Below are 27,621 nucleotides of genomic sequence, written 5' to 3'. Positions count from 1 at the left end.
GACTCATCGCCCGTGTATTCGGTGAGTGGTGGCAGCGTGTATGAGCGGGTGTGTGGCCTGGGTCAGTGTGTGATTTATGCTCCCATCACAGCATAGGACAGAGGTTGAATGCTGGACTGAGAGTGGGGAGATAGATTAACCCTTGCAGGCACAACCCCAAGTCACGTGCTGAGAGTGGGTACATGACAGTGGCTTCTCCCCTCCTTATCCCTATCGTTTTCCTGAGATCATGACTGTGTGGTCCTGATGTTTGCCATGGCAATTCGCGACCAAATAGCGGCATTAGAGTCTGCCGGCTACACTGACCTGTTCAGACGTTACCGACATTTAGATGGTAATAATAAAAAAATTTTCATTTGTCATGTCAGTTTACAGTACAAAGCTCTATAGTGTGACCGCTCTTACAGTACAGAGCTCTATAGTGTGACCGCTCTTACAGTACAGAGCTCTATAGTGTGACCGCTCTTACAGTACAGAGCTCTATAGTGTGACCGCTCTTACAGTACAGAGCTCTATAGTGTGACCGCTCTTACAGTACAGAGCTCTATAGTGTGACCGCTCTTACAGTACAGAGCTCTATAGTGTGACCGCTCTTACAGTACAGAGCTCTATAGTGTGACTGCTCTTACAGTACAGAGCTCTATAGTGTGACCGCTCTTACAGTACAGAGCTCTATAGTGTGACCGCTCTTACAGTACAGAGCTCTATAGTGTGAGCTCTCTTACAGTACAGAGCTCTATAGTGTGACCGCTCTTACAGTACACAGCTCTATAGTGTGACCGCTCTTACAGTACAGATCTCTATAATGTGACCGCTCTTACAGTACACAGATCTATAGTGTGAGCTCTCTTACAGTACAGAGCTCTATAGTGTGACCGCTCTTACAGTACAGAGCTCTATAGTGTGACCGCTCTTACAGTACAGAGCTCTATAGTGTGACTGCTCTTACAGTACAGAGCTCTATAGTGTGACCGCTCTTACAGTACAGAGCTCTATAGTGTGACCGCTCTTACAGTACAGAGCTCTATAGTGTGAGCTCTCTTACAGTACAGAGCTCTATAGTGTGACCGCTCTTACAGTACACAGCTCTATAGTGTGACCGCTCTTACAGTACAGATCTCTATAATGTGACCGCTCTTACAGTACACAGATCTATAGTGTGAGCTCTCTTACAGTACAGAGCTCTATAGTGTGACCGCTCTTACAGTACAGAGCTCTATAGTGTGACCGCTCTTACAGTACAGAGCTCTATAGTGTGACCGCTCTTACAGTACAGAGCTCTATAGTGTGACCGCTCTTACAGTACAGAGCTCTATAGTGTGACTGCTCTTACAGTACAGAGCTCTATAGTGTGACCGCTCTTACAGTACAGAGCTCTATAGTGTGACCGCTCTTACAGTACAGAGCTCTATAGTGTGAGCTCTCTTACAGTACAGAGCTCTATAGTGTGACCGCTCTTACAGTACACAGCTCTATAGTGTGACCGCTCTTACAGTACAGATCTCTATAATGTGACCGCTCTTACAGTACACAGATCTATAGTGTGAGCTCTCTTACAGTACAGAGCTCTATAGTGTGACCGCTCTTACAGTACAGAGCTCTATAGTGTGAGCTCTCTTACAGTACAGAGCTCTATAGTGTGACCGCTCTTACAGTACACAGCTCTATAGTGTGACCGCTCTTACAGTACAGATCTCTATAATGTGACCGCTCTTACAGTACAGAGCTCTATAGTGTGACCGCTCTTACAGTACAGTGCTCTATAGTGTGACCGCTCTTACAGTACAGAGCTCTATAGTGTGAGCTCTCTTACAGTACAGAGCTCTATAGTGTGACCGCTCTTACAGTACAGAGCTCTATAGTGTGACCGCTCTTACAGTACAGAGCTCTATAGTGTGACCGCTCTTACAGTACAGAGCTCTATAGTGTGACCGCTCTTACAGTACAGAGCTCTATAATGTGACCGCTCTTACAGTACAGAGCTCTATAGTGTGACCGCTTACAGTACAGAGCTCTATAGTGTGACCGCTCTTACGGTACAGAGCTCTATAGTGTGACCGCTCTTACAGTACAGAGCTCTATAGTGTGACCGCTCTTACAGTACAGAGCTCTATAGTGTGACCGCTCTTACAGTACAGAGATCTATAGTGTGACCGCTTACAGTACAGAGCTCTATAGTGTGACCGCTCTTACGGTACAGAGCTCTATAGTGTGGTCGCCCTTACAGTACAGAGCTCTATAGTCTGACCGCTCTTAGGTTAGGGACCTCCACGGCGTCGCTGCTCTAACCCTGTTGGTTGTTTTCTATCTTCTCATCTTTTGTTTGTTTTTTGCAGCTGTGGGACGTGCGCAGGAAGGGATGCGTGTTTCGATACAAGGTGAGTGCGCCCCCTGCTGTACGTGCTGATTCTCCACCTGCTCGTGCTTAGACACCCCACCTCATCGGTCTCCTCACCATTTGCTTTATGTTTAGGGGCACACTCAGGCCGTGCGCTGTTTACGCTTCAGTCCAGATGGCAAGTGGCTAGCATCATCTTCAGATGACCACACAGTAAAGGTAAGTGGTGGAGGGGAGGAAAGGGGCACGCCGGCAGGGGAGGAGAGGAAGGGGCACGCCGGCAGGGGAGGAGAGGAAGGGGCACGCCGGCAGGGGAGGAGAGGAAGGGGCACGCCGGCAGGGGAGGAGAGGAAGGGGCACGCCGGCAGGGGAGGAGAGGAAGGGGCACGCCGGCAGGGGAGGAGAGGAAGGGGCACGCCGGCAGGGGAGGAGAGGAAGGGGCACGCCGGCAGGGGTGGAGAGGAATGGGCACACCGGCAGGAGAGGGGAGCTGAGAGGGAGGGGCACGCCGGCAAGAGAAGGGAGCTGAGAGGAAGGGGAACACCAGCAGGAGAGGGGAGCTGAGAGGAAGGGGCACGCTGGGAGGAGAGGAAGGGGCATGCCGGCAGGGGAGGAGAGGAAGGGGCACGCCGGCAGGGGAGGAGAGGAATGGGCACGCCGGCAGGGGAGGAGAGGAAGAGGCACACGGGTACGGGTGGAGAGGAAGAGGCACGCCGGTAGGGGTGGAGAGGAATGGGCACGCCGGCAGGGGTGGAGAGGAAGAGGCACGCTGGTAGGGGTGGAGAGGAAGAGGCACGCCGGTAGGGGAGGAGAGGAAGAGGCACGCCGGTAGGGATGGAGAGGAAGAGGCACGCCGGTAGGGGTGGAGAGGAAGAGGCACGCCGGTAGGGGTGGAGAGGAAGAGGCACGCCGGTAGGGGTGGAGAGGAAGGGGCACACCGGCAGGAGAGGGGAGCTGAGAGGGAGGGGCACGCCGGCAGGAGAGGGGAGCTGAGAGGAAGGGGCACGCCGGCAGGAGAAGTGAGCTGAGAGGAAGGGGAACACCAGCAGGAGAGGGAAGCTGGGAGGGAGGGGCACGCTGGCAGGGCACACTGGCAGGGGAGGAGAGGAAGGGGCACGCTGGCAGGGGAGGAGAGGAAGGGGCATGCCGGCAGGGGAGGAGAGGAAGGGGCATGCCGGCAGGGGAGGAGAGGATGGGGCATGCCGGCAGGGGAGGAGAGGAAGGGGCATGCCGGCAGGGGAGGAGAGGAATGGGCACACCGGCAGGAGAAGGGAGCTGAGAGGGAGGGGCACGCCGGCAGGAGAGGGGAGCTGAGAGGAAGGGGCACGCTGGCAGAGGAGGAGAGGAAGGGGCACGCTGGCAGAGGAGGAGAGGAAGGGGCACGCTGGCAGAGGAGGAGAGGAAGGGGCACGCTGACAGGGGAGGAGAGGAAGGGGAACGCTGGCAGAGGAGGAGAGGAAGGGGCACGGCTGCAGGGGAGGAGAGGAGGGGGCATGCCGGCAGGGGAGGAAAGGAGAAGGCACGCCTACAGGGGAGGGGAGGAAGGGGCACGCAGGCAGCAAAGGGGAGCTGAGAGGAAGGGGCACGCCTGCAGGAGAGGGGAGCTGAGAGGAAGGGGCACGCCAACAGCAGAGGGGAGCTGAGAGGAAGGGGCACGCCAACAGGAGAGGGGAGCTGAGAGGAAGGGGCACGCCGACAGGAGAGGGGAGCTGAGAGGAAGGGGCACGCCAACAGGAGAGGGGAGCTGAGAGGAAGGGGCACGCCAGCAGGTGAGGGGAACTGAGAGGAAGGGGCACGCCTGCAGGAGAGGGGAGCTGAGAGGAAGGGGCACGCCAACAGGAGAGGGGAGCTGAGAGGAAGGTGCACGCCAGCAGGAGTGGGAGCTGAGAGGAAGGGGCACGCCAGCAGGAGTGGGAGCTGAGAGGAAGGGGCACGCAGACAGGAGAGGGGAGCTGAGAGGAAGGGGGACGCCTGCAGGAGTGGGAGCTGAGAGGAAGGGGCACGCCTGCAGGAGAGGGGAGCTGAGAGGAAGGGGCATGCCAGCAGGAGTGGGAGCTGAGAGGAAGGGGCACGCCGACAGGAGAGGGGAGCTGAGAGGAAGGGGCACGCCGACAGGAAAGGGGAGCTGAGAGGAAGGGGCACGCCGACAGGAGAGGGGAGCTGAGAGGAAGGGGCACGCCGACAGGAGAGGGGAGCTGAGAGGAAGGGGCACGCCGACAGGAGAGGGGAGCTGAGAGGAAGGGGCACGCCAGCAGGAGTGGGAGCTGAGAGGAAGGGGCATGCCGGCAGGAGTGGGAGCTGAGAGGAAGGGGCACGCCAGCAGGAGTGGGAGCTGAGAGGAAGGGGCATGCCGGCAGGAGTGGGAGCTGAGAGGAAGGGGCATGCCGGCAGGAGAGGAAGGGGGACGCCGACAGGGGAGAGTAGAGAGGGGTATGGAGGAGTTACGGAGGTGTGAACAGGAAGGGAAATTGAGGGAGGGACAGGGTAAGCGGAGGAGGCTTTGGGAATGCAGCAAGGAGGGTGGCCCCTCGTCTTTAAGGTGGAGCGTAGACATGCTGGGTGGCGGTCTGGCTGTGGGGGCCTTCTCTGGTGACTCTTCTTTTTTTCTTTTTCAGCTTTGGGATCTTGTTGCTGGGAAATTAATGGCGGAGCTGACGGAGCACTCGGGGCCGGTGCACATTGTGGAGTTTCACCCCAATGAGTATTTGTTGGCGTCAGCAAGTGCGGACAGGTACTGTGGGGGGCCGCCCTCTCACCCAGAACCTTTCTTGTGTCCTTTGACTTGTTGTGACTCGGGTTTCCCTCCAGGACAGTTCGCTTCTGGGATCTGGAGAAGTTCCAGTCGGTGGGCTGCATGGAGGGAGACGCCACGGCGTCCAGGTGAGCACAGTCGGCCACGCCATCGCTTCAGGACACGGCAGGGTTTGCACCTTCCTGGCATCTCCAGACGTCGGTGTGACCCTGACGGTGGGGCTGGAGGGTCGGCCCTCCCCTCGTCCAGACCTGCTTGTGTTTTGCTCTGCAGGTCCATTCTCTTCAGTGCTGATGGTGGCTGCCTGTTCTGCGGGGGCCGCGATTCGCTGCGTGTTTATGGCTGGGAACCAGAACGCTGCTTTGATACGATCCCTGTGTTATGGGGCAAAGTCTCAGACCTGTCTATCTGCAACAACCAGCTTGTGAGTGGCTCCCCGGTGACCTTGTGGGCCAGCGACAGGCTCCATGGGCAGGTTGCCCTAGACCTCTTTGATGTGTCCTTCGTGCTTTGCAGATTGGCGTCTCTCACTTCCAGTCCAATGTGTCCTCTTTTGTGGTTGACCTAAATCGTGTAAAAATGACTGGATCAGGATCACTGGGGTCTCTTCCCAAAGAAACGCCAGTTAGTCAGCCCGCTCCAACAGGATCGTCCCTAAGACGTAACTACGAGCGTCCATCTACCACCTGCACAAAGCCAAAAAGGTGGGTGCGTGCCCTGGTGGTCCTGCCCGAGCCTCTCACGCCCGACACTTTCATGCTGTGTACTAGATGATGTGTTATCTCCTCACAGGGTCAGCCCAACCAGTGATGAGGAGGAGAAGGAGTCCCGGGCCGAGATCCAGAATGCAGAGGATTATAAGGAGATCTTCCAGGCCAAGAACGCCATCTGTAAGTGGAAACCATCACCTCCTGACGGCCACACATCAAATGACGGCCACACATCGAACGTCTTCATATCTATCGTCATTCCTCCCACCTGCAGCTCGGACACCCCCACGGAACAGTGAACCTTTCCCGGCCCCTCCAGAGGACGGTAAGATGATACATACACATCACACATAATGCCGAGGAGATGACCGACCTCACTGGTGGAGTCTCCTCCTAATCTCCACATCACACTGGGGGATGTCTGTCCTCACTGGTGGGGTCTCCTCCTAATCTCCACATCACACTGGGGGATGTCTGCCCTCACTGGTGGGGTCTCCTCCTAATCTCCACATCACACTGGGGGGTGTCTGTCCTCACTGGTGGGGTCTCCTCCTAATCTCCACATCACACTGGGGGATGTCTGTCCTCACTGGTGGGGTCTCCTCCTAATCTTCACATCACACTGGGGGATGTCTGTCCTCACTGGTGGGGTCTCCTCCTAATCTTCACATCACACTGGGGGATGTCTGCCCTCACTGGTGGGGTCTCCTCCTAATCTTCACATCACACTGGGGGGTGTCTGCCCTCACTGGTGGGGTCTCCTCCTAATCTTCACATCACACTGGGGGGTGTCTGCCCTCACTGGTGGGGTCTCCTCCTAATCTTCACATCACACTGGGGGATGTCTGCCCTCACTGGTGGGGTCTCCTCCTAATCTCCACATCACACTGGGGGATGTGTGCCCTCACTGGTGGGGTCTCCTCCTAATCTCCACATCACACTGGGGGATGTGTGCCCTCACTGGTGGGGTCTCCTCCTAATCTTCACATCACACTGGGGGGTGTCTGTCCTCACTGGTGGGGTCTCCTCCTAATCTCCACATCACACTGGGGGGTGTCTGCCCTCACTGGTGGGGTCTCCTCCTAATCTTCACATCACACTGGGGGATGTCTGCCCTCACTGGTGGGGTCTCCTCCTAATCTCCACATCACACTGGGGGGTGTCTGTCCTCACTGGTGGGGTCTCCTCCTAATCTCCACATCACACTGGGGGATGTCTGCCCTCACTGGTGGGGTCTCCTCCTAATCTCCACATCACACTGGGGGATGTCTGTCCTCACTGGTGGGGTCTCCTCCTAATCTCCACATCACACTGGGGGATGTCTGCCCTCACTGGTGGGGTCTCCTCCTAATCTCCACATCACACTGGGGGGTGTCTGTCCTCACTGGTGGGGTCTCCTCCTAATCTTCACATCACACTGGGGGATGTCTGCCCTCACTGGTGGGGTCTCCTCCTAATCTCCACATCACACTGGGGGGTGTCTGTCCTCACTGGTGGGGTCTCCTCCTAATCTCCACATCACACTGGGGGATGTCTGCCCTCACTGGTGGGGTCTCCTCCTAATCTTCACATCACACTGGGGGATGTCTGCCCTCACTGGTGGGGTCTCCTCCTAATCTTCACATCACACTGGGGGATGTCTGCCCTCACTGGTGGGGTCTCCTCCTAATCTCCACATCACACTGGGGGATGTCTGCCCTCACTGGTGGGGTCTCCTCCTAATCTCCACATCACACTGGGGTTTGTCTGTCCTCACTGGTGGGGTCTCCTCCTAATCTCCACATCACACTGGGGGGTGTCTGTCCTCACTGGTGGGGTCTCCTCCTAATCTCCACATCACACTGGGGGGTGTCTGTCCTCACTGGTGGGGTCTCCTCCTAATCTCCACATCACACTGGGGGATGTCTGTCCTCACTGGTGGGGTCTCCTCCTAATCTTCACATCACACTGGGGGATGTCTGCCCTCACTGGTGGGGTCTCCTCCTAATCTCCACATCACACTGGGGGGTGTCTGTCCTCACTGGTGGGGTCTCCTCCTAATCTCCACATCACACTGGGGGATGTCTGCCCTCACTGGTGGGGTCTCCTCCTAATCTTCACATCACACTGGGGGATGTCTGCCCTCACTGGTGGGGTCTCCTCCTAATCTCCACATCACACTGGGGGATGTCTGCCCTCACTGGTGGGGTCTCCTCCTAATCTCCACATCACACTGGGGTTTGTCTGTCCTCACTGGTGGGGTCTCCTCCTAATCTCCACATCACACTGGGGGATGTCTGCCCTCACTGGTGGGGTCTCCTCCTAATCTCCACATCACACTGGGGGATGTCTGCCCTCACTGGTGGGGGTCTCCTCCTAATCTCCACATCACACTGGGGGATGTCTGCCCTCACTGGTGGGGTCTCCTCCTAATCTCCACATCACACTGGGGGATGTCTGTCCTCACTGTTGGGGTCTCCTCCTAATCTTCACATCACACTGGGGGATGTCTGTCCTCACTGGTGGGGTCTCCTCCTAATCTCCACATCACACTGGGGGATGTCTGTCCTCACTGGTGGGGTCTCCTCCTAATCTTCACATCACACTGGGGGATGTCTGCCCTCACTGGTGGGGTCTCCTCCTAATCTCCACATCACACTGGGGGGTGTCTGTCCTCACTGGTGGGGTCTCCTCCTAATCTCCACATCACACTGGGGGATGTCTGCCCTCACTGGTGGGGTCTCCTCCTAATCTTCACATCACACTGGGGGATGTCTGCCCTCACTGGTGGGGTCTCCTCCTAATCTTCACATCACACTGGGGGATGTCTGCCCTCACTGGTGGGGTCTCCTCCTAATCTCCACATCACACTGGGGGATGTCTGCCCTCACTGGTGGGGTCTCCTCCTAATCTCCACATCACACTGGGGGGTGTCTGTCCTCACTGGTGGGGTCTCCTCCTAATCTCCACATCACACTGGGGGATGTCTGCCCTCACTGGTGGGGTCTCCTCCTAATCTCCACATCACACTGGGGGATGTCTGCCCTCACTGATGAGGTCTCCTCCTAATCTCCACATCACACTGGGGGATGTCTGTCCTCACTGTTGGGGTCTCCTCCTAATCTCCACATCACACTGGGGGGGGTGTCTGCCCTCACTGGTGGGGTCTCCTCCTAATCTCCACATCACACTGGGGGGGGTGTCTGCCCTCACTGGTGGGGTCTCCTCCTAATCTCCACATCACACTGGGGGATGTCTGCCCTCACTGGTGGGGTCTCCTCCTAATCTCCACATCACACTGGGGGGTGTCTGCCCTCACTGGTGGGGTCTCCTCCTAATCTTCACATCACACTGGGGGATGTCTGTCCTCACTGGTGGGGTCTCCTCCTAATCTCCACATCACACTGGGGGATGTCTGCCCTCACTGGTGGGGTCTCCTCCTAATCTTCACATCACACTGGGGGATGTCTGTCCTCACTGGTGGGGTCTCCTCCTAATCTCCACATCACACTGGGGGATGTCTGTCCTCACTGGTGGGGTCTCCTCCTAATCTTCACATCACACTGGGGGGTGTCTGTCCTCACTGGTGGGGTCTCCTCCTAATCTTCACATCACACTGGGGGGATGTCTGACCTCACTGGTGGGGTCTCCTCCTAATCTCCACATCACACTGGGGGATGTCTGCCCTCACTGGTGGGGTCTCCTCCTAATCTTCACATCACACTGGGGGATATCTGCCCTCACTGGTGGGGTCTCCTCCTAATCTTCACATCACACTGGGGGGGTGTCTGTCCTCACTGGTGGGGTCTCCTCCTAATCTTCACATCACACATAATGCCGAGGAGATGACCGACCTCACTGGTGGGGTCTCCTCCTAATCTCCACATCACACTGGGGGGGGTGTCTGTCCTCACTGGTGGGGTCTCCTCCTAATCTCCACATCACACTGGGGGGATGTCTGTCCTCACTGGTGGGGTCTCCTCCTAATCTTCACATCACACTGGGGGGTGTCTGCCCTCACTGGTGGGGTCTCCTCCTAATCTCCACATCACACTGGGGGATGTCTGTCCTCACTGGTGGGGTCTCCTCCTAATCTCCACATCACACTGGGGGGTGTCTGTCCTCACTGGTGGGGTCTCCTCCTAATCTCCACATCACACTGGGGGATGTCTGCCCTCACTGGTGGGGTCTCCTCCTAATCTTCACATCACACTGGGGGATGTCTGCCCTCACTGGTGGGGTCTCCTCCTAATCTTCACATCACACTGGGGGATGTCTGCCCTCACTGGTGGGGTCTCCTCCTAATCTCCACATCACACTGGGGGATGTCTGCCCTCACTGGTGGGGTCTCCTCCTAATCTCCACATCACACTGGGGTTTGTCTGTCCTCACTGGTGGGGTCTCCTCCTAATCTCCACATCACACTGGGGGATGTCTGCCCTCACTGGTGGGGTCTCCTCCTAATCTCCACATCACACTGGGGGATGTCTGCCCTCACTGGTGGGGGTCTCCTCCTAATCTCCACATCACACTGGGGGATGTCTGCCCTCACTGGTGGGGTCTCCTCCTAATCTCCACATCACACTGGGGGATGTCTGTCCTCACTGTTGGGGTCTCCTCCTAATCTTCACATCACACTGGGGGATGTCTGTCCTCACTGGTGGGGTCTCCTCCTAATCTCCACATCACACTGGGGGATGTCTGTCCTCACTGGTGGGGTCTCCTCCTAATCTTCACATCACACTGGGGGATGTCTGCCCTCACTGGTGGGGTCTCCTCCTAATCTCCACATCACACTGGGGGGTGTCTGTCCTCACTGGTGGGGTCTCCTCCTAATCTCCACATCACACTGGGGGATGTCTGCCCTCACTGGTGGGGTCTCCTCCTAATCTTCACATCACACTGGGGGATGTCTGCCCTCACTGGTGGGGTCTCCTCCTAATCTTCACATCACACTGGGGGATGTCTGCCCTCACTGGTGGGGTCTCCTCCTAATCTCCACATCACACTGGGGGATGTCTGCCCTCACTGGTGGGGTCTCCTCCTAATCTCCACATCACACTGGGGGGTGTCTGTCCTCACTGGTGGGGTCTCCTCCTAATCTCCACATCACACTGGGGGATGTCTGCCCTCACTGGTGGGGTCTCCTCCTAATCTCCACATCACACTGGGGGATGTCTGCCCTCACTGATGAGGTCTCCTCCTAATCTCCACATCACACTGGGGGATGTCTGTCCTCACTGTTGGGGTCTCCTCCTAATCTCCACATCACACTGGGGGGGGTGTCTGCCCTCACTGGTGGGGTCTCCCCCTAATCTCCACATCACACTGGGGGGGGTGTCTGCCCTCACTGGTGGGGTCTCCTCCTAATCTCCACATCACACTGGGGGATGTCTGCCCTCACTGGTGGGGTCTCCTCCTAATCTCCACATCACACTGGGGGGTGTCTGCCCTCACTGGTGGGGTCTCCTCCTAATCTTCACATCACACTGGGGGATGTCTGTCCTCACTGGTGGGGTCTCCTCCTAATCTCCACATCACACTGGGGGATGTCTGCCCTCACTGGTGGGGTCTCCTCCTAATCTTCACATCACACTGGGGGATGTCTGTCCTCACTGGTGGGGTCTCCTCCTAATCTCCACATCACACTGGGGGATGTCTGTCCTCACTGGTGGGGTCTCCTCCTAATCTTCACATCACACTGGGGGGTGTCTGTCCTCACTGGTGGGGTCTCCTCCTAATCTTCACATCACACTGGGGGGATGTCTGACCTCACTGGTGGGGTCTCCTCCTAATCTCCACATCACACTGGGGGATGTCTGCCCTCACTGGTGGGGTCTCCTCCTAATCTTCACATCACACTGGGGGATATCTGCCCTCACTGGTGGGGTCTCCTCCTAATCTTCACATCACACTGGGGGGGTGTCTGTCCTCACTGGTGGGGTCTCCTCCTAATCTTCACATCACACATAATGCCGAGGAGATGACCGACCTCACTGGTGGGGTCTCCTCCTAATCTCCACATCACACTGGGGGGGGTGTCTGTCCTCACTGGTGGGGTCTCCTCCTAATCTCCACATCACACTGGGGGGATGTCTGTCCTCACTGGTGGGGTCTCCTCCTAATCTTCACATCACACTGGGGGGTGTCTGCCCTCACTGGTGGGGTCTCCTCCTAATCTCCACATCACACTGGGGGATGTCTGCCCTCACTGGTGGGGTCTCCTCCTAATCTCCACATCACACTGGGGGGTGTCTGTCCTCACTGGTGGGGTCTCCTCCTAATCTCCACATCACACTGGGGGGTGTCTGACCTCACTGGTGGGGTCTCCTCCTAATCTTCACATCACACTGGGGGATGTCTGCCCTCACTGGTGGGGTCTCCTCCTAATCTCCACATCACACTGGGGGGTGTCTGACCTCACTGGTGGGGTCTCCTCCTAATCTTCACATCACACTGGGGGATGTCTGCCCTCACTGGTGGGGTCTCCTCCTAATCTCCACATCACACTGGGGGGTGTCTGTCCTCACTGGTGGGGTCTCCTCCTAATCTTCACATCACACTGGGGGATGTCTGTCCTCACTGGTGGGGTCTCCTCCTAATCTCCACATCACACTGGGGGGTGTCTGTCCTCACTGGTGGGGTCTCCTCCTATTCTTGTACACTGGGGGGGTGTCTGTCCTCACTGGTGGGGTCTCCTCCTAATCTTCACATCACACTGGGGGGTGTCTGTCCTCAATGGTGGCGTCTCCTCCTAATCTCCACATCACACTGGGGGGTGTCTGTCCTCACTGGTGGGGTCTCCTCCTAATCTTCACATCACACTGGGGGATGTCTGTCCTCACTGGTGGCGTCTCCTCCTAATCTTCACATCACACTGGGGGGGTGTCTGTCCTCACTGGTGGCGTCTCCTCCTAATCTTCACATCACACTGGGGGGGGTGTCTGCCCTCACTGGTGGGGTCTCCTCCTAATCTTCACATCACACTGGGGGGGGGGTGTCTGCCCTCACTGGTGGGGTCTCCTCCTAATCTCCACATCACACTGGGGGGTGTCTGACCTCACTGGTGGGGTCTCCTCCTAATCTTCACATCACACTGGGGGATGTCTACCCTCACTGGTGGGGTCTCCTCCTAATCTTCACATCACACTGGGGGATGTCTGTCCTCACTGGTGGCGTCTCCTCCTAATCTTCACATCACACTGGGGGGGTGTCTGTCCTCACTGGTGGCGTCTCCTCCTAATCTTCACATCACACTGGGGGGGGTGTCTGCCCTCACTGGTGGGGTCTCCTCCTAATCTTCACATCACACTGGGGGGGTGTCTGTCCTCACTGGTGGCGTCTCCTCCTAATCTTCACATCACACTGGGGGGGGTGTCTGCCCTCACTGGTGGGGTCTCCTCCTAATCTTCACATCACACTGGGGGGGGGGTGTCTGCCCTCACTGGTGGGGTCTCCTCCTAATCTCCACATCACACTGGGGGGTGTCTGTCCTCAATGGTGGCGTCTCCTCCTAATCTCCACATCACACTGGGGGGTGTCTGTCCTCACTGGTGGGGTCTCCTCCTAATCTTCACATCACACTGGGGGATGTCTGTCCTCACTGGTGGCGTCTCCTCCTAATCTTCACATCACACTGGGGGGGTGTCTGTCCTCACTGGTGGCGTCTCCTCCTAATCTTCACATCACACTGGGGGGGGTGTCTGCCCTCACTGGTGGGGTCTCCTCCTAATCTTCACATCACACTGGGGGGGGGGTGTCTGCCCTCACTGGTGGGGTCTCCTCCTAATCTCCACATCACACTGGGGGGTGTCTGACCTCACTGGTGGGGTCTCCTCCTAATCTTCACATCACACTGGGGGATGTCTGTCCTCACTGGTGGCGTCTCCTCCTAATCTTCACATCACACTGGGGGGGTGTCTGTCCTCACTGGTGGGGTCTCCTCCTAATCTTCACATCACACTGGGGGGATGTCTGTCCTCACTGGTGGGGTCTCCTCCTAATCTCCACATCACACTGGGGGGTGTCTGTCCTCACTGGTGGGGTCTCCTCCTAATCTCCACATCACACTGGGGGGTGTCTGTCCTCACTGGTGGGGTCTCCTCCTAATCTCCACATCACACTGGGGGGTGTCTGACCTCACTGGTGGGGTCTCCTCCTAATCTTCACATCACACTGGGGGATGTCTGTCCTCACTGGTGGCGTCTCCTCCTAATCTTCACATCACACTGGGGGGGTGTCTGTCCTCACTGGTGGGGTCTCCTCCTAATCTTCACATCACACTGGGGGGATGTCTGTCCTCACTGGTGGGGTCTCCTCCTAATCTTCACATCACACTGGGGGATGTCTGTCCTCACTGGTGGCGTCTCCTCCTAATCTTCACATCACACTGGGGGGGTGTCTGCCCTCACTGGTGGGGTCTCCTCCTAATCTCCACATCACACTGGGGGATGTCTGTCCTCACTGGTGGGGTCTCCTCCTAATCTTCACATCACACTGGGGGATGTCTGTCCTCACTGGTGGGGTCTCCTCCTAATCTCCACATCACACTGGGGGGTGTCTGTCCTCACTGGTGGGGTCTCCTCCTATTCTTGTACACTGGGGGGGTGTCTGTCCTCACTGGTGGGGTCTCCTCCTAATCTTCACATCACACTGGGGGGTGTCTGTCCTCACTGGTGGCGTCTCCTCCTAATCTTCACATCACACTGGGGGGGGTGTCTGCCCTCACTGGTGGGGTCTCCTCCTAATCTTCACATCACACTGGGGGATGTCTGCCCTCACTGGTGGGGTCTCCTCCTAATCTCCACATCACACTGGGGGGTGTCTGTCCTCACTGGTGGGGTCTCCTCCTAATCTTCACATCACACTGGGGGATGTCTGTCCTCACTGGTGGGGTCTCCTCCTAATCTCCACATCACACTGGGGGGTGTCTGCCCTCACTGGTGGGGTCTCCTCCTAATCTTCACATCACACTGGGGGATGTCTGCCCTCACTGGTGGGGTCTCCTCCTAATCTTCACATCACACTGGGGGATGTCTGTCCTCACTGGTGGGGTCTCCTCCTAATCTCCACATCACACTGGGGGGTGTCTGTCCTCACTGGTGGGGTCTCCTCCTATTCTTGTACACTGGGGGGGTGTCTGTCCTCACTGGTGGGGTCTCCTCCTAATCTTCACATCACACTGGGGGGTGTCTGTCCTCACTGGTGGCGTCTCCTCCTAATCTCCACATCACACTGGGGGGTGTCTGTCCTCACTGGTGGGGTCTCCTCCTAATCTTCACATCACACTGGGGGATGTCTGTCCTCACTGGTGGCGTCTCCTCCTAATCTTCACATCACACTGGGGGGGTGTCTGTCCTCACTGGTGGCGTCTCCTCCTAATCTTCACATCACACTGGGGGGGGGTGTCTGCCCTCACTGGTGGGGTCTCCTCCTAATCTTCACATCACACTGGGGGGGGGGTGTCTGCCCTCACTGGTGGGGTCTCCTCCTAATCTCCACATCACACTGGGGGGTGTCTGACCTCACTGGTGGGGTCTCCTCCTAATCTTCACATCACACTGGGGGATGTCTGCCCTCACTGGTGGGGTCTCCTCCTAATCTCCACATCACACTGGGGGGTGTCTGTCCTCACTGGTGGGGTCTCCTCCTAATCTTCACATCACACTGGGGGATGTCTGTCCTCACTGGTGGGGTCTCCTCCTAATCTCCACATCACACTGGGGGTGTCTGTCCTCACTGGTGGGGTCTCCTCCTATTCTTGTACACTGGGGGGGTGTCTGTCCTCACTGGTGGGGTCTCCTCCTAATCTTCACATCACACTGGGGGGTGTCTGTCCTCACTGGTGGCGTCTCCTCCTAATCTCCACATCACACTGGGGGGTGTCTGTCCTCACTGGTGGGGTCTCCTCCTAATCTTCACATCACACTGGGGGATGTCTGTCCTCACTGGTGGCGTCTCCTCCTAATCTTCACATCACACTGGGGGGTGTCTGTCCTCACTGGTGGCGTCTCCTCCTAATCTTCACATCACACTGGGGGGGGTGTCTGCCCTCACTGGTGGGGTCTCCTCCTAATCTTCACATCACACTGGGGGATGTCTGCCCTCACTGGTGGGGTCTCCTCCTAATCTTCACATCACACTGGGGGGGGGGGGGGGTGTCTGTCCTCACTGGTTTGGTCTCCTCCTAATCTTCACATCACACTGGGGGGTGTCTGCCCTCACTGGTGGGGTCTCCTCCTAATCTTCACATCACACTGGGGGATGTCTGCCCTCACTGGTGGGGTCTCCTCCTAATCTTCACATCACACTGGGGGGGGTGTCTGTCCTCACTGGTGGGGTCTCCTCCTAATCTCCACATCACACTGGGGGATGTCTGCCCTCACTGGTGGGGTCTCCTCCTAATCTCCACATCACACTGGGGGGGGTGTCTGTCCTCACTGGTGGGGTCTCCTCCTAATCTCCACATCACACTGGGGGGTGTCTGCCCTCACTGGTGGGGTCTCCTCCTAATCTTCACATCACACTGGGGGATGTCTGTCCTCACTGGTGGCGTCTCCTCCTAATCTCCACATCACACTGGGGGGGGTGTCTGTCCTCACTGGTGGGGTCTCCTCCTAATCTCCACATCACACTGGGGGGTGTCTGCCCTCACTGGTGGGGTCTCCTCCTATTCTTCACATCACACTGGGGGGATGTCTGTCCTCACTGGTGGGGTCTCCTCCTAATCTTCACATCACACTGGGGGGTGTCTGCCCTCACTGGTGGGGTCTCCTCCTAATCTTCACATCACACTGGGGGATGTCTGCCCTCACTGGTGGGGTCTCCTCCTAATCTCCACATCACACTGGGGGATGTCTGTCCTCACTGGTGGCGTCTCCTCCTAATCTCCACATCACACTGGGGGGGGGTGTCTGTCCTCACTGGTGGGGTCTCCTCCTAATCTTCACATCACACTGGGGGATGTCTGCCCTCACTGGTGGGGTCTCCTCCTAATCTTCACATCACACTGGGGGATGTCTGCCCTCACTGGTGGGGTCTCCTCCTAATCTTCACATCACACTGGGGGATGTCTGTCCTCACTGGTGGCGTCTCCTCCTAATCTCCACATCACACTGGGGGGGGTGTCTGTCCTCACTGGTGGGGTCTCCTCCAAATCTTCACATCACACTGGGGGGGGTGTCTGTCCTCACTGGTGGGGTCTCCTCCTAATCTCCACATCACACTGGGGGGTGTCTGCCCTCACTGGTGGGGTCTCCTCCTATTCTTCACATCACACTGGGGGGGTGTCTGTCCTCACTGGTGGGGTCTCCTCCTAATCTTCACATCACACTGGGGGGGGTGTCTGTCCTCACTGGTGGGGTCTCCTCCTAATCTCCACATCACACTGGGGGGTGTCTGTCCTCACTGGTGGGGTCTCCTCCTAATCTCCACATCACACTGGGGGGTGTCTGTCCTCACTGGTGGGGTCTCCTCCTAATCTTCACATCACACTGGGGGATGTCTGCCCTCACTGGTGGGGTCTCCTCCTAATCTTCACATCACACTGGGGGGTGTCTGTCCTCACTGGTGGGGTCTCCTCCTATTCTTGTACACTGGGGGGGTGTCCTCCTAATCTTCACATCACACTGGGGGGGGTGTCTGTCCTCACTGGTGGGGTCTCCTCCTAATCTCCACATCACACTGGGGGATGTCTGTCCTCACTGGTGGGGTCTCCTCCTAATCTTCACATCACACTGGGGGATGTCTGCCCTCACTGGTGGTGTCTCCTCCTAATCTTCACATCACACTGGGGGGGGTGTCTGTCCTCACTGGTGGGGTCTCCTCCTAATCTCCACATCACACTGGGGGGGGTGTCTGTCCTCACTGGTGGGGTCTCCTCCTAATCTCCACATCACACTGGGGGGGGTGTCTGTCCTCACTGGTGGGGTCTCCTCCTAATCTCCACATGACACTGGGGGATGTCTGCCCTCACTGGTGGGGTCTCCTCCTAATCTCCACATCACACTGGGGGGGTGTCTGTCCTCACTGGTGGCGTCTCCTCCTAATCTCCACATCACACTGGGGGATGTCTGCCCTCACTGGTGGGGTCTCCTCCTATTCTTGTACACTGGGGGGGTGTCTGTCCTCACTGGTGGGGTCTCCTCCTAATCTTCACATCACACTGGGGTGGGTGTCTGTCCTCACTGGTGGGGTCTCCTCCTAATCTTCACATCACACTGGGGGATGTCTGTCCTCACTGGTGGGGTCTCCTCCTATTCTTGTACACTGGGGGGGTGTCTGTCCTCACTGGTGGGGTCTCCTCCTAATCTTCACATCACACTGGGGGATGTCTGTCCTCACTGGTGGGGTCTCCTCCTATTCTTGTACACTGGGGGATGTCTGCCCTCACTGGTGGGGTCTCCACCTAATCTTCACATCACACTGGGGGATGTCTGCCCTCACTGGTGGGGTCTCCTCCTAATCTTCACATCACACTGGGGGGGTGTCTGTCCTCACTGGTGGGGTCTCCTCCTAATCTTCACATCACACTGGGGGGGGGGGGGTGTCTGTCCTCACTGGTGGGGTCTCCTCCTAGTCTTCACATCACACTGGGGGGGGGTGTCTGTCCTCACTGGTGGGGTCTCCTCCTAATCTTCACATCACACTGGGGGGGGGGGGTGTCTGCCCTCACTGGTGGGGTCTCCTCCTAATCTTCACATCACACTGGGGGGGGTGTCTGTCCTCACTGGTGGGGTCTCCTCCTAATCTTCACATCACACTGGGGTGGGTGTCTGTCCTCACTGGTGGGGTCTCCTCCTAATCTTCACATCACACTGGGGGGTGTCTGTCCTCACTGGTGGGGTCTCCTCCTATTCTTGTACACTGGGGGGGTGTCTGTCCTCACTGGTGGGGTCTCCTCCTAATCTTCACATCACACTGGGGTGGGTGTCTGTCCTCACTGGTGGGGTCTCCTCCTAATCTTCACATCACACTGGGGGGTGTCTGTCCTCACTGGTGGGGTCTCCTCCTATTCTTGTACACTGGGGGGGTGTCTGTCCTCACTGGTGGGGTCTCCTCCTAATCTTCACATCACACTGGGGTGGGTGTCTGTGCTCACTGGTGGGGTCTCCTCCTAATCTTCACATCACACTGGGGGGTGTCTGTCCTCACTGGTGGGGTCTCCTTCTAATCTTCACATCACACTAGGGGGGTGTCTGTCCTCACTGGTGGGGTCTCCTCCTAATCTTCACATCACACTGGGGGGGGGGGGGTGTCTGTCCTCACTGGTGGGGTCTCCTCCTAATCTTCACATCACACTGGGGGGGGGTTTCTGTCCTCACTGGTGGGGTCTCCTCCTAATCTTCACATCACACTGGGGGGGGGGGGGGTGTCTGCCCTCACTGGTGGGGTCTCCTCCTATTCTTGTACACTGGGGGGGTGTCTGTCCTCACTGGTGGGGTCTCCTCCTAATCTTCACATCACACTGGGGTGGGTGTCTGTCCTCACTGGTGGGGTCTCCTCCTAATCTTCACATCACACTGGGGGATGTCTGCCCTCACTGGTGGGGTCTCCTCCTAATCTTCACATCACACTGGGGGGGTGTCTGTCCTCACTGGTGAGGTCTCCTCCTAATCTTGTACACTGGGGGGTGTCTGCCCTCACTGGTGGGGTCTCCTCCTATTCTTGTACACTGGGGGGTGTCTGCCCTCACTGGTGGGGTCTCCTCCTATTCTTGTACACTGGGGGGATGTCTGCCCTCACTGGTGGGGTCTCCTCCTAATCTTCACATCACACTGGGGGGGTGTCTGTCCTCACTGGTGGGGTCTCCTCCTAATCTTCACATCACACTGGGGGGTGTCTGCCCTCGCTGGTGGGGTCTCCTCCTAATCTTGTACACTGGGGGGTGTCTGCCCTCACTGGTGGGGTCTCCTCCTATTCTTGTACACTGGGGGGTGTCTGCCCTCACTGGTGGGGTCTCCTCCTATTCTTGTACACTGGGGGGATGTCTGCCCTCACTGGTGGGGTCTCCTCCTAATCTTCACATCACACTGGGGGGGTGTCTGCCCTCACTGGTGGCGTCTCCTCCTAATCTTGTACACTGGGGGGTGTCTGCCCTCACTGGTGGGGTCTCCTCCTATTCTTGTACACTGGGGGGTGTCTGCCCTCACTGGTGGGGTCTCCTCCTATTCTTGTACACTGGGGGGATGTCTGCCCTCACTGGTGGGGTCTCCTCCTAATCTTCACATCACACTGGGGGGGTGTCTGTCCTCACTGGTGGGGTCTCCTCCTAATCTTCACATCACACTGGGGGGTGTCTGCCCTCGCTGGTGGGGTCTCCTCCTAATCTTCACATCACACTGGGGGGGGTGTCTGCCCTCACTGGTGGGGTCTCCTCCTAATCTTCACATCACACTGGGGGGTGTCTGCCCTCACTGGTGGGGTCTCCTCCTAATCTTCACATCACACTGAGGGATGTCTGCCCTCACTGGTGGGGTCTCCTCCTATTCTTGTACATTGGGGGGGGGTGTCTGTCCTCACTGGTGGGGTCTCCTCCTAATCTTCACATCACACTGGGGGGGGGTGTCCTCACTGGTGGGGTCTCCTCCTAATCTTCACATCACACTGGGGGGGTGTCTGTCCTCACTGGTGGGGTCTCCTCCTAATCTTCACATCACACTGGGGGATGTCTGTCCTCACTGGTGGGGTCTCCTCCTAATCTTCACATCACACTGGGGGATGTCTGCCCTCACTGGTGGGGTCTCCTCCTAATCTTCACATCACACTGGGGGATGTCTGCCCTCACTGGTGGGGTCTCCTCCTATTCTTGTACACTGGGGGGGTGTCTGTCCTCACTGGTGGGGTCTCCTCCTAATCTTCACATCACACTGGGTGGTGTCTGCCCTCACTGGTGGGGTCTCCTCCTATTCTTGTACACTGGGGGGGTGTCTGTCCTCACTGGTGGGGTCTCCTCCTAATCTTCACATCACACTGGGGTGGGTGTCTGTCCTCACTGGTGGGGTCTCCTCCTAATCTTCACATCACACTGGGGGGGGGGTGTCTGTCCTCACTGGTGGGGTCTCCTCCTAATCTTCACATCACACTGGGGGGGGGGTGTCTGTCCTCACTGGTGGGGTCTCCTCCTAATCTTCACATCACACTGGGGGGGGGTGTCTGCCCTCACTGGTGGGGTCTCCTCCTAATCTTCACATCACACTGGGGGGGGGGTGTCTGTCCTCACTGGTGGGGTCTCCTCCTAATCTTCACATCGCACTGGGGGGGGGGTGTCTGCCCTCACTGGTGGGGTCTCCTCCTATTCTTGTACACTGGGGGGGTGTCTGTCCTCACTGGTGGGGTCTCCTCCTAATCTTCACATCACACTGGGGTGGGTGTCCTCACTGGTGGGGTCTCCTCCTAATCTTCACATCACACTGGGGGGGTGTCTGTCCTCACTGGTGAGGTCTCCTCCTAATCTTGTACACTGGGGGGTGTCTGCCCTCACTGGTGGGGTCTCCTCCTATTCTTGTACACTGGGGGGATGTCTGCCCTCACTGGTGGGGTCGCCTCCTAATCTTCACATCACACTGGGGGGGTGTCTGTCCTCACTGGTGGGGTCTCCTCCTAATCTTCACATCACACTGGGGGGTGTCTGCCCTCGCTGGTGGGGTCTCCTCCTACTCTTCACATCACACTGGGGGGGGTGTCTGCCCTCACTGGTGGGGTCTCCTCCTAATCTTCACATCACACTGGGGGGTGTCTGCCCTCACTGGTGGGGTCTCCTCCTAATCTTCACATCACACTGGGGGATGTCTGCCCTCACTGGTGGGGTCTCCTCCTGTTCTTGTACATTGGGGGGGGTGTCTGTCCTCACTGGTGGGGTCTCCTCCTAATCTTCACATCACACTGGGGGGGGTGTCTGTCCTCACTGGTGGGGTCTCCTCCTAATCTTCACATCACACTGGGGGGGTGTCCTCACTGGTGGGGTCTCCTCCTAATCTTCACATCACACTGGGGGATGTCTGTCCTCACTGGTGGCGTCTCCTCCTAATCTTCACATCACACTGGGGGGTGTCTGCCCTCACTGGTGGGGTCTCCTCCTAATCTTCACATCACACTGGGGGATGTCTGTCCTCACTGGTGGGGTCTCCTCCTAATCTTCACATCACACTGGGGGTTGTCTGCCCTCACTGCTGGGGTCTCCTCCTAATCTTCACATCACACTGGGGCGTGTCTGCCCTCACTGGTGGGGTCTCCTCCTAATCTTCACATCACACTGGGGGATGTCTGTCCTCACTGGTGGGGTCTCCTCCTATTCTTGTACACTGGGGGGGTGTCTGTCCTCACTGGTGGGGTCTCCTCCTATTCTTGTACACTGGGGGGGTGTCTGCCCTCACTGGTGGGGTCTCCTCCTAATCTTCACATCACACTGGGGGGATGTCTGTCCTCACTGGTGGGGTCTCCTCCTAATCTTCACATCACACTGGGGGGGTGTCTGTCCTCACTGGTGGGGTCTCCTCCTAATCTTCACATCACACTGGGGGATGTCTGTCCTCACTGGTGGGGTCTCCTCCTATTCTTGTACACTGGGGGGGTGTCTGTCCTCACTGGTGGGGTCTCCTCCTATTCTTGTACACTGGGGGGGTGTCTGCCCTCACTGGTGGGGTCTCCTCCTAATCTTCACATCACACTGGGGGGATGTCTGTCCTCACTGGTGGGGTCTCCTCCTAATCTTCACATCACACTGGGGGGGTGTCTGTCCTCACTGGTGGGGTCTCCTCCTAATCTTCACATCACACTGGGGGGGTGTCTGCCCTCACTGGTGGGGTCTCCTCCTAATCTTCACATCACACTGGGGGGGTGTCCTGTCCTCACTGGTGGGGTCTCTTCCTAATCTTCACATCACACTGGGGGGGTGTCTGTCCTCACTGGTGGGGTCTCCTCCTAATCTTCACATCACACTGGGGTGGTGTCTGCCCTCACTGGTGGGGTCTCCTCCTAATCTCCACATCACACTGGGGGGGGGGTGTCTGCCCTCACTGGTGGGGTCTCCTCCTATTCTTGTACACTGGGGGATGTCTGCCCTCACTGGTGGGGTCTCCTCCTAATCTTCACATCACACTGGGGGGGGTGTCTGTCCTCACTGGTGGGGTCTCCTCCTAATCTCCACATCACACTGGGGGGGGTGTCTGCCCTCACTGGTGGGGTCTCCTCCTAATCTCCACATGACACTGGGGGATGTCTGCCCTCACTGGTGGGGTCTCCTCCTAATCTCCACATCACACTGGGGGGGTGTCTGTCCTCACTGGTGGGGTCTCCTCCTAATCTTCACATCACACTGGGGGGGTGTCTGTCCTCACTGGTGGCGTCTCCTCCTAATCTCCACATCACACTGGGGGATGTCTGCCCTCACTGGTGGGGTCTCCTCCTATTCTTGTACACTGGGGGGGTGTCTGTCCTCACTGGTGGGGTCTCCTCCTAATCTTCACATCACACTGGGGTGGGTGTCTGTCCTCACTGGTGGGGTCTCCTCCTAATCTTCACATCACACTGGGGGATGTCTGTCCTCACTGGTGGGGTCTCCTCCTATTCTTGTACACTGGGGGGGTGTCTGTCCTCACTGGTGGGGTCTCCTCCTAATCTTCACATCACACTGGGGGATGTCTGTCCTCACTGGTGGGGTCTCCTCCTATTGTACACTGGGGGATGTCTGCCCTCACTGGTGGGGTCTCCACCTAATCTTCACATCACACTGGGGGATGTCTGCCCTCACTGGTGGGATCTCCTCCTAATCTTCACATCACACTGGGGGGGTGTGTGTCCTCACTGGTGGGGTCTCCTCCTAATCTTCACATCACACTGGGGGGGGGGGTGTCTGTCCTCACTGGTGGGGTCTCCTCCTAATCTTCACATCACACTGGGGGGGGGGTGTCTGTCCTCACTGGTGGGGTCTCCTCCTAATCTTCACATCACACTGGGGGGGGGGGGGGGGGTGTCTGCCCTCACTGGTGGGGTCTCCTCCTAATCTTCACATCACACTGGGGGGGGTGTCTGTCCTCACTGGTGGGGTCTCCTCCTAATCTTCACATCACACTGGGGTGGGTGTCTGTCCTCACTGGTGGGGTCTCGTCCTAATCTTCACATCACACTGGGGGGTGTCTGTCCTCACTGGTGGGGTCTCCTCCTATTCTTGTACACTGGGGGGGTGTCTGTCCTCACTGGTGGGGTCTCCTCCTAATCTTCACATCACACTGGGGTGGGTGTCTGTCCTCACTGGTGGGGTCTCCTCCTAATCTTCACATCACACTGGGGGGTGTCTGTCCTCACTGGTGGGGTCTCCTTCTAATCTTCACATCACACTGGGGGGGTGTCTGTCCTCACTGGTGGGGTCTCCTCCTAATCTTCACATCACACTGGGGGGGGGGGGGGGTGTCTGTCCTCACTGGTGGGGTCTCCTCCTAATCTTCACATCACACTGGGGGGGGGGTGTCTGCCCTCACTGGTGGGGTCTCCTCCTAATATTCACATCACACTGGGGGGGGGGGGGGGGTGTCTGTCCTCACTGGTGGGGTCTCCTCCTAATCTTCACATCACACTGGGGGGGGGTTTCTGTCCTCACTGGTGGGGTCTCCTCCTAATCTTCACATCACACTGGGGGGGGGGGGGGGGTGTCTGCCCTCACTGGTGGGGTCTCCTCCTAATCTTGTACACTGGGGGGTGTCTGCCCTCAATGGTGGGGTCTCCTCCTATTCTTGTACACTGGGGGGTGTCTGTCCTCACTGGTGGGGTCTCCTCCTATTCTTGTACACTGGGGGGATGTCTGCCCTCAATGGTGGGGTCTCCTCCTATTCTTGTACACTGGGGGGTGTCTGCCCTCACTGGTGGGGTCTCCTCCTATTCTTGTACACTGGGGGGTGTCTGCCCTCACTGGTGGGGTCTCCTCCTATTCTTGTACACTGGGGGGATGTCTGCACTCACTGGTGGGGTCTCCTCCTAATCTTCACATCACACTGGGGGGGTGTCTGTCCTCACTGGTGGGGTCTCCTCCTAATCTTCACATCACACTGGGGGGTGTCTGCCCTCGCTGGTGGGGTCTCCTCCTAATCTTCACATCACACTGGGGGGGGTGTCTGCCCTCACTGGTGGGGTCTCCTCCTAATCTTCACATCACACTGGGGGGGGTGTCTGCCCTCACTGGTGGGGTCTCCTCCTAATCTTCACATCACACTGGGGGATGTCTGTCCTCACTGGTGGGGTCTCCTCCTAATCTTCACATCACACTGGGGGGGGTGTCCTCACTGGTGGGGTCTCCTCCTAATCTTCACATCACACTGGGGGGGGTGTCTGTCCTCACTGGTGGGGTCTCCTCCTAATCTTCACATCACACTGGGGGATGTCTGTCCTCACTGGTGGGGTCTCCTCCTAATCTTCACATCACACTGGGGGATGTCTGCCCTCACTGGTGGGGTCTCCTCCTAATCTTCACATCACACTGGGGGATGTCTGTCCTCACTGGTGGCGTCTCCTCCTAATCTTCACATCACACTGGGGGGTGTCTGCCCTCACTGGTGGGGTCTCCTCCTAATCTTCACATCACACTGGGGGATGTCTGTCCTCACTGGTGGGGTCTCCTCCTAATCTTCACATCACACTGGGGGTTGTCTGCCCTCACTGCTGGGGTCTCCTCCTAATCTTCACATCACACTGGGGGGTGTCTGCCCTCACTGGTGGGGTCTCCTCCTAATCTTCACATCACACTGGGGGATGTCTGTCCTCACTGGTGGGGTCTCCTCCTATTCTTGTACACTGGGGGGGTGTCTGTCCTCACTGGTGGGGTCTCCTCCTATTCTTGTACACTGGGGGGGTGTCTGCCCTCACTGGTGGGGTCTCCTCCTAATCTTCACATCACACTGGGGGGATGTCTGTCCTCACTGGTGGGGTCTCCTCCTAATCTTCACATCACACTGGGGGGGTGTCTGTCCTCACTGGTGGGGTCTCCTCCTAATCTTCACATCACACTGGGGGGGTGTCTGCCCTCACTGGTGGGGTCTCCTCCTAATCTTCACATCACACTGGGGGGGTGTCCTGTCCTCACTGGTGGGGTCTCTTCCTAATCTTCACATCACACTGGGGGGGTGTCTGTCCTCACTGGTGGGGTCTCCTCCTAATCTTCACATCACACTGGGGTGGTGTCTGCCCTCACTGGTGGGGTCTCCTCCTAATCTCCACATCACACTGGGGGGGGGGTGTCTGCCCTCACTGGTGGGGTCTCCTCCTATTCTTGTACACTGGGGGATGTCTGCCCTCACTGGTGGGGTCTCCTCCTAATCTTCACATCACACTGGGGGGGGTGTCTGTCCTCACTGGTGGGGTCTCCTCCTAATCTCCACATCACACTGGGGGGGGTGTCTGCCCTCACTGGTGGGGTCTCCTCCTAATCTCCACATGACACTGGGGGATGTCTGCCCTCACTGGTGGGGTCTCCTCCTAATCTCCACATCACACTGGGGGGGTGTCTGTCCTCACTGGTGGCGTCTCCTCCTAATCTCCACATCACACTGGGGGATGTCTGCCCTCACTGGTGGGGTCTCCTCCTATTCTTGTACACTGGGGGGGTGTCTGTCCTCACTGGTGGGGTCTCCTCCTAATCTTCACATCACACTGGGGTGGGTGTCTGTCCTCACTGGTGGGGTCTCCTCCTAATCTTCACATCACACTGGGGGATGTCTGTCCTCACTGGTGGGGTCTCCTCCTATTCTTGTACACTGGGGGGGTGTCTGTCCTCACTGGTGGGGTCTCCTCCTAATCTTCACATCACACTGGGGGATGTCTGTCCTCACTGGTGGGGTCTCCTCCTATTGTACACTGGGGGATGTCTGCCCTCACTGGTGGGGTCTCCACCTAATCTTCACATCACACTGGGGGATGTCTGCCCTCACTGGTGGGATCTCCTCCTAATCTTCACATCACACTGGGGGGGTGTGTGTCCTCACTGGTGGGGTCTCCTCCTAATCTTCACATCACACTGGGGGGGGGGGTGTCTGTCCTCACTGGTGGGGTCTCCTCCTAATCTTCACATCACACTGGGGGGGGGGTGTCTGTCCTCACTGGTGGGGTCTCCTCCTAATCTTCACATCACACTGGGGGGGGGGGGGGGTGTCTGCCCTCACTGGTGGGGTCTCCTCCTAATCTTCACATCACACTGGGGGGGGTGTCTGTCCTCACTGGTGGGGTCTCCTCCTAATCTTCACATCACACTGGGGTGGGTGTCTGCCCTCACTGGTGGGGTCTCGTCCTAATCTTCACATCACACTGGGGGATGTCTGTCCTCACTGGTGGGGTCTCCTCCTAATCTTCACATCACACTGGGGTGGGTGTCTGTCCTCACTGGTGGGGTCTCGTCCTAATCTTCACATCACACTGGGGGGTGTCTGTCCTCACTGGTGGGGTCTCCTCCTATTCTTGTACACTGGGGGGGTGTCTGTCCTCACTGGTGGGGTCTCCTCCTAATCTTCACATCACACTGGGGTGGGTGTCTGTCCTCACTGGTGGGGTCTCCTCCTAATCTTCACATCACACTGGGGGGTGTCTGTCCTCACTGGTGGGGTCTCCTTCTAATCTTCACATCACACTGGGGGGGTGTCTGTCCTCACTGGTGGGGTCTCCTCCTAATCTTCACATCACACTGGGGGGGGGGGGGGGTGTCTGTCCTCACTGGTGGGGTCTCCTCCTAATCTTCACATCACACTGGGGGGGGGGTGTCTGCCCTCACTGGTGGGGTCTCCTCCTAATATTCACATCACACTGGGGGGGGGGGGGGGGGTGTCTGTCCTCACTGGTGGGGTCTCCTCCTAATCTTCACATCA

At 57.6% G+C, this 27,621-nt stretch overlaps 1 protein-coding gene across 4 annotated transcripts in view; it reads left to right on the top strand.

The window, feature by feature from the left end:
* KATNB1 (katanin regulatory subunit B1) overlaps window positions 1-27,621 on the top strand; it is a 69,713-nt gene that overhangs the window by 28,716 nt on the left and 13,376 nt on the right. For all 4 annotated transcript variants that reach the window (XM_069739600.1, XM_069739597.1, XM_069739598.1 and 1 more), the window contains exons 6-13: window positions 2,337-2,378; window positions 2,474-2,557; window positions 4,954-5,069; window positions 5,147-5,218; window positions 5,364-5,514; window positions 5,607-5,794; window positions 5,883-5,980; window positions 6,075-6,125. In XM_069739600.1, coding sequence (XP_069595701.1) covers window positions 2,337-2,378; window positions 2,474-2,557; window positions 4,954-5,069; window positions 5,147-5,218; window positions 5,364-5,514; window positions 5,607-5,794; window positions 5,883-5,980; window positions 6,075-6,125 — 802 coding nt within the window. The remainder of the gene's footprint in view (window positions 1-2,336; window positions 2,379-2,473; window positions 2,558-4,953; window positions 5,070-5,146; window positions 5,219-5,363; window positions 5,515-5,606; window positions 5,795-5,882; window positions 5,981-6,074; window positions 6,126-27,621) is intronic.

Source organism: Ranitomeya imitator, chromosome 9 (genome assembly GCF_032444005.1).
Source record: "Ranitomeya imitator isolate aRanImi1 chromosome 9, aRanImi1.pri, whole genome shotgun sequence".
In the NCBI taxonomy this organism is placed as follows: domain Eukaryota; kingdom Metazoa; phylum Chordata; class Amphibia; order Anura; family Dendrobatidae; genus Ranitomeya; species Ranitomeya imitator.
The sequence above is the reverse complement of the archived record's forward strand: the minus strand, read 5'-3'. Positions and strand labels throughout refer to the sequence as shown.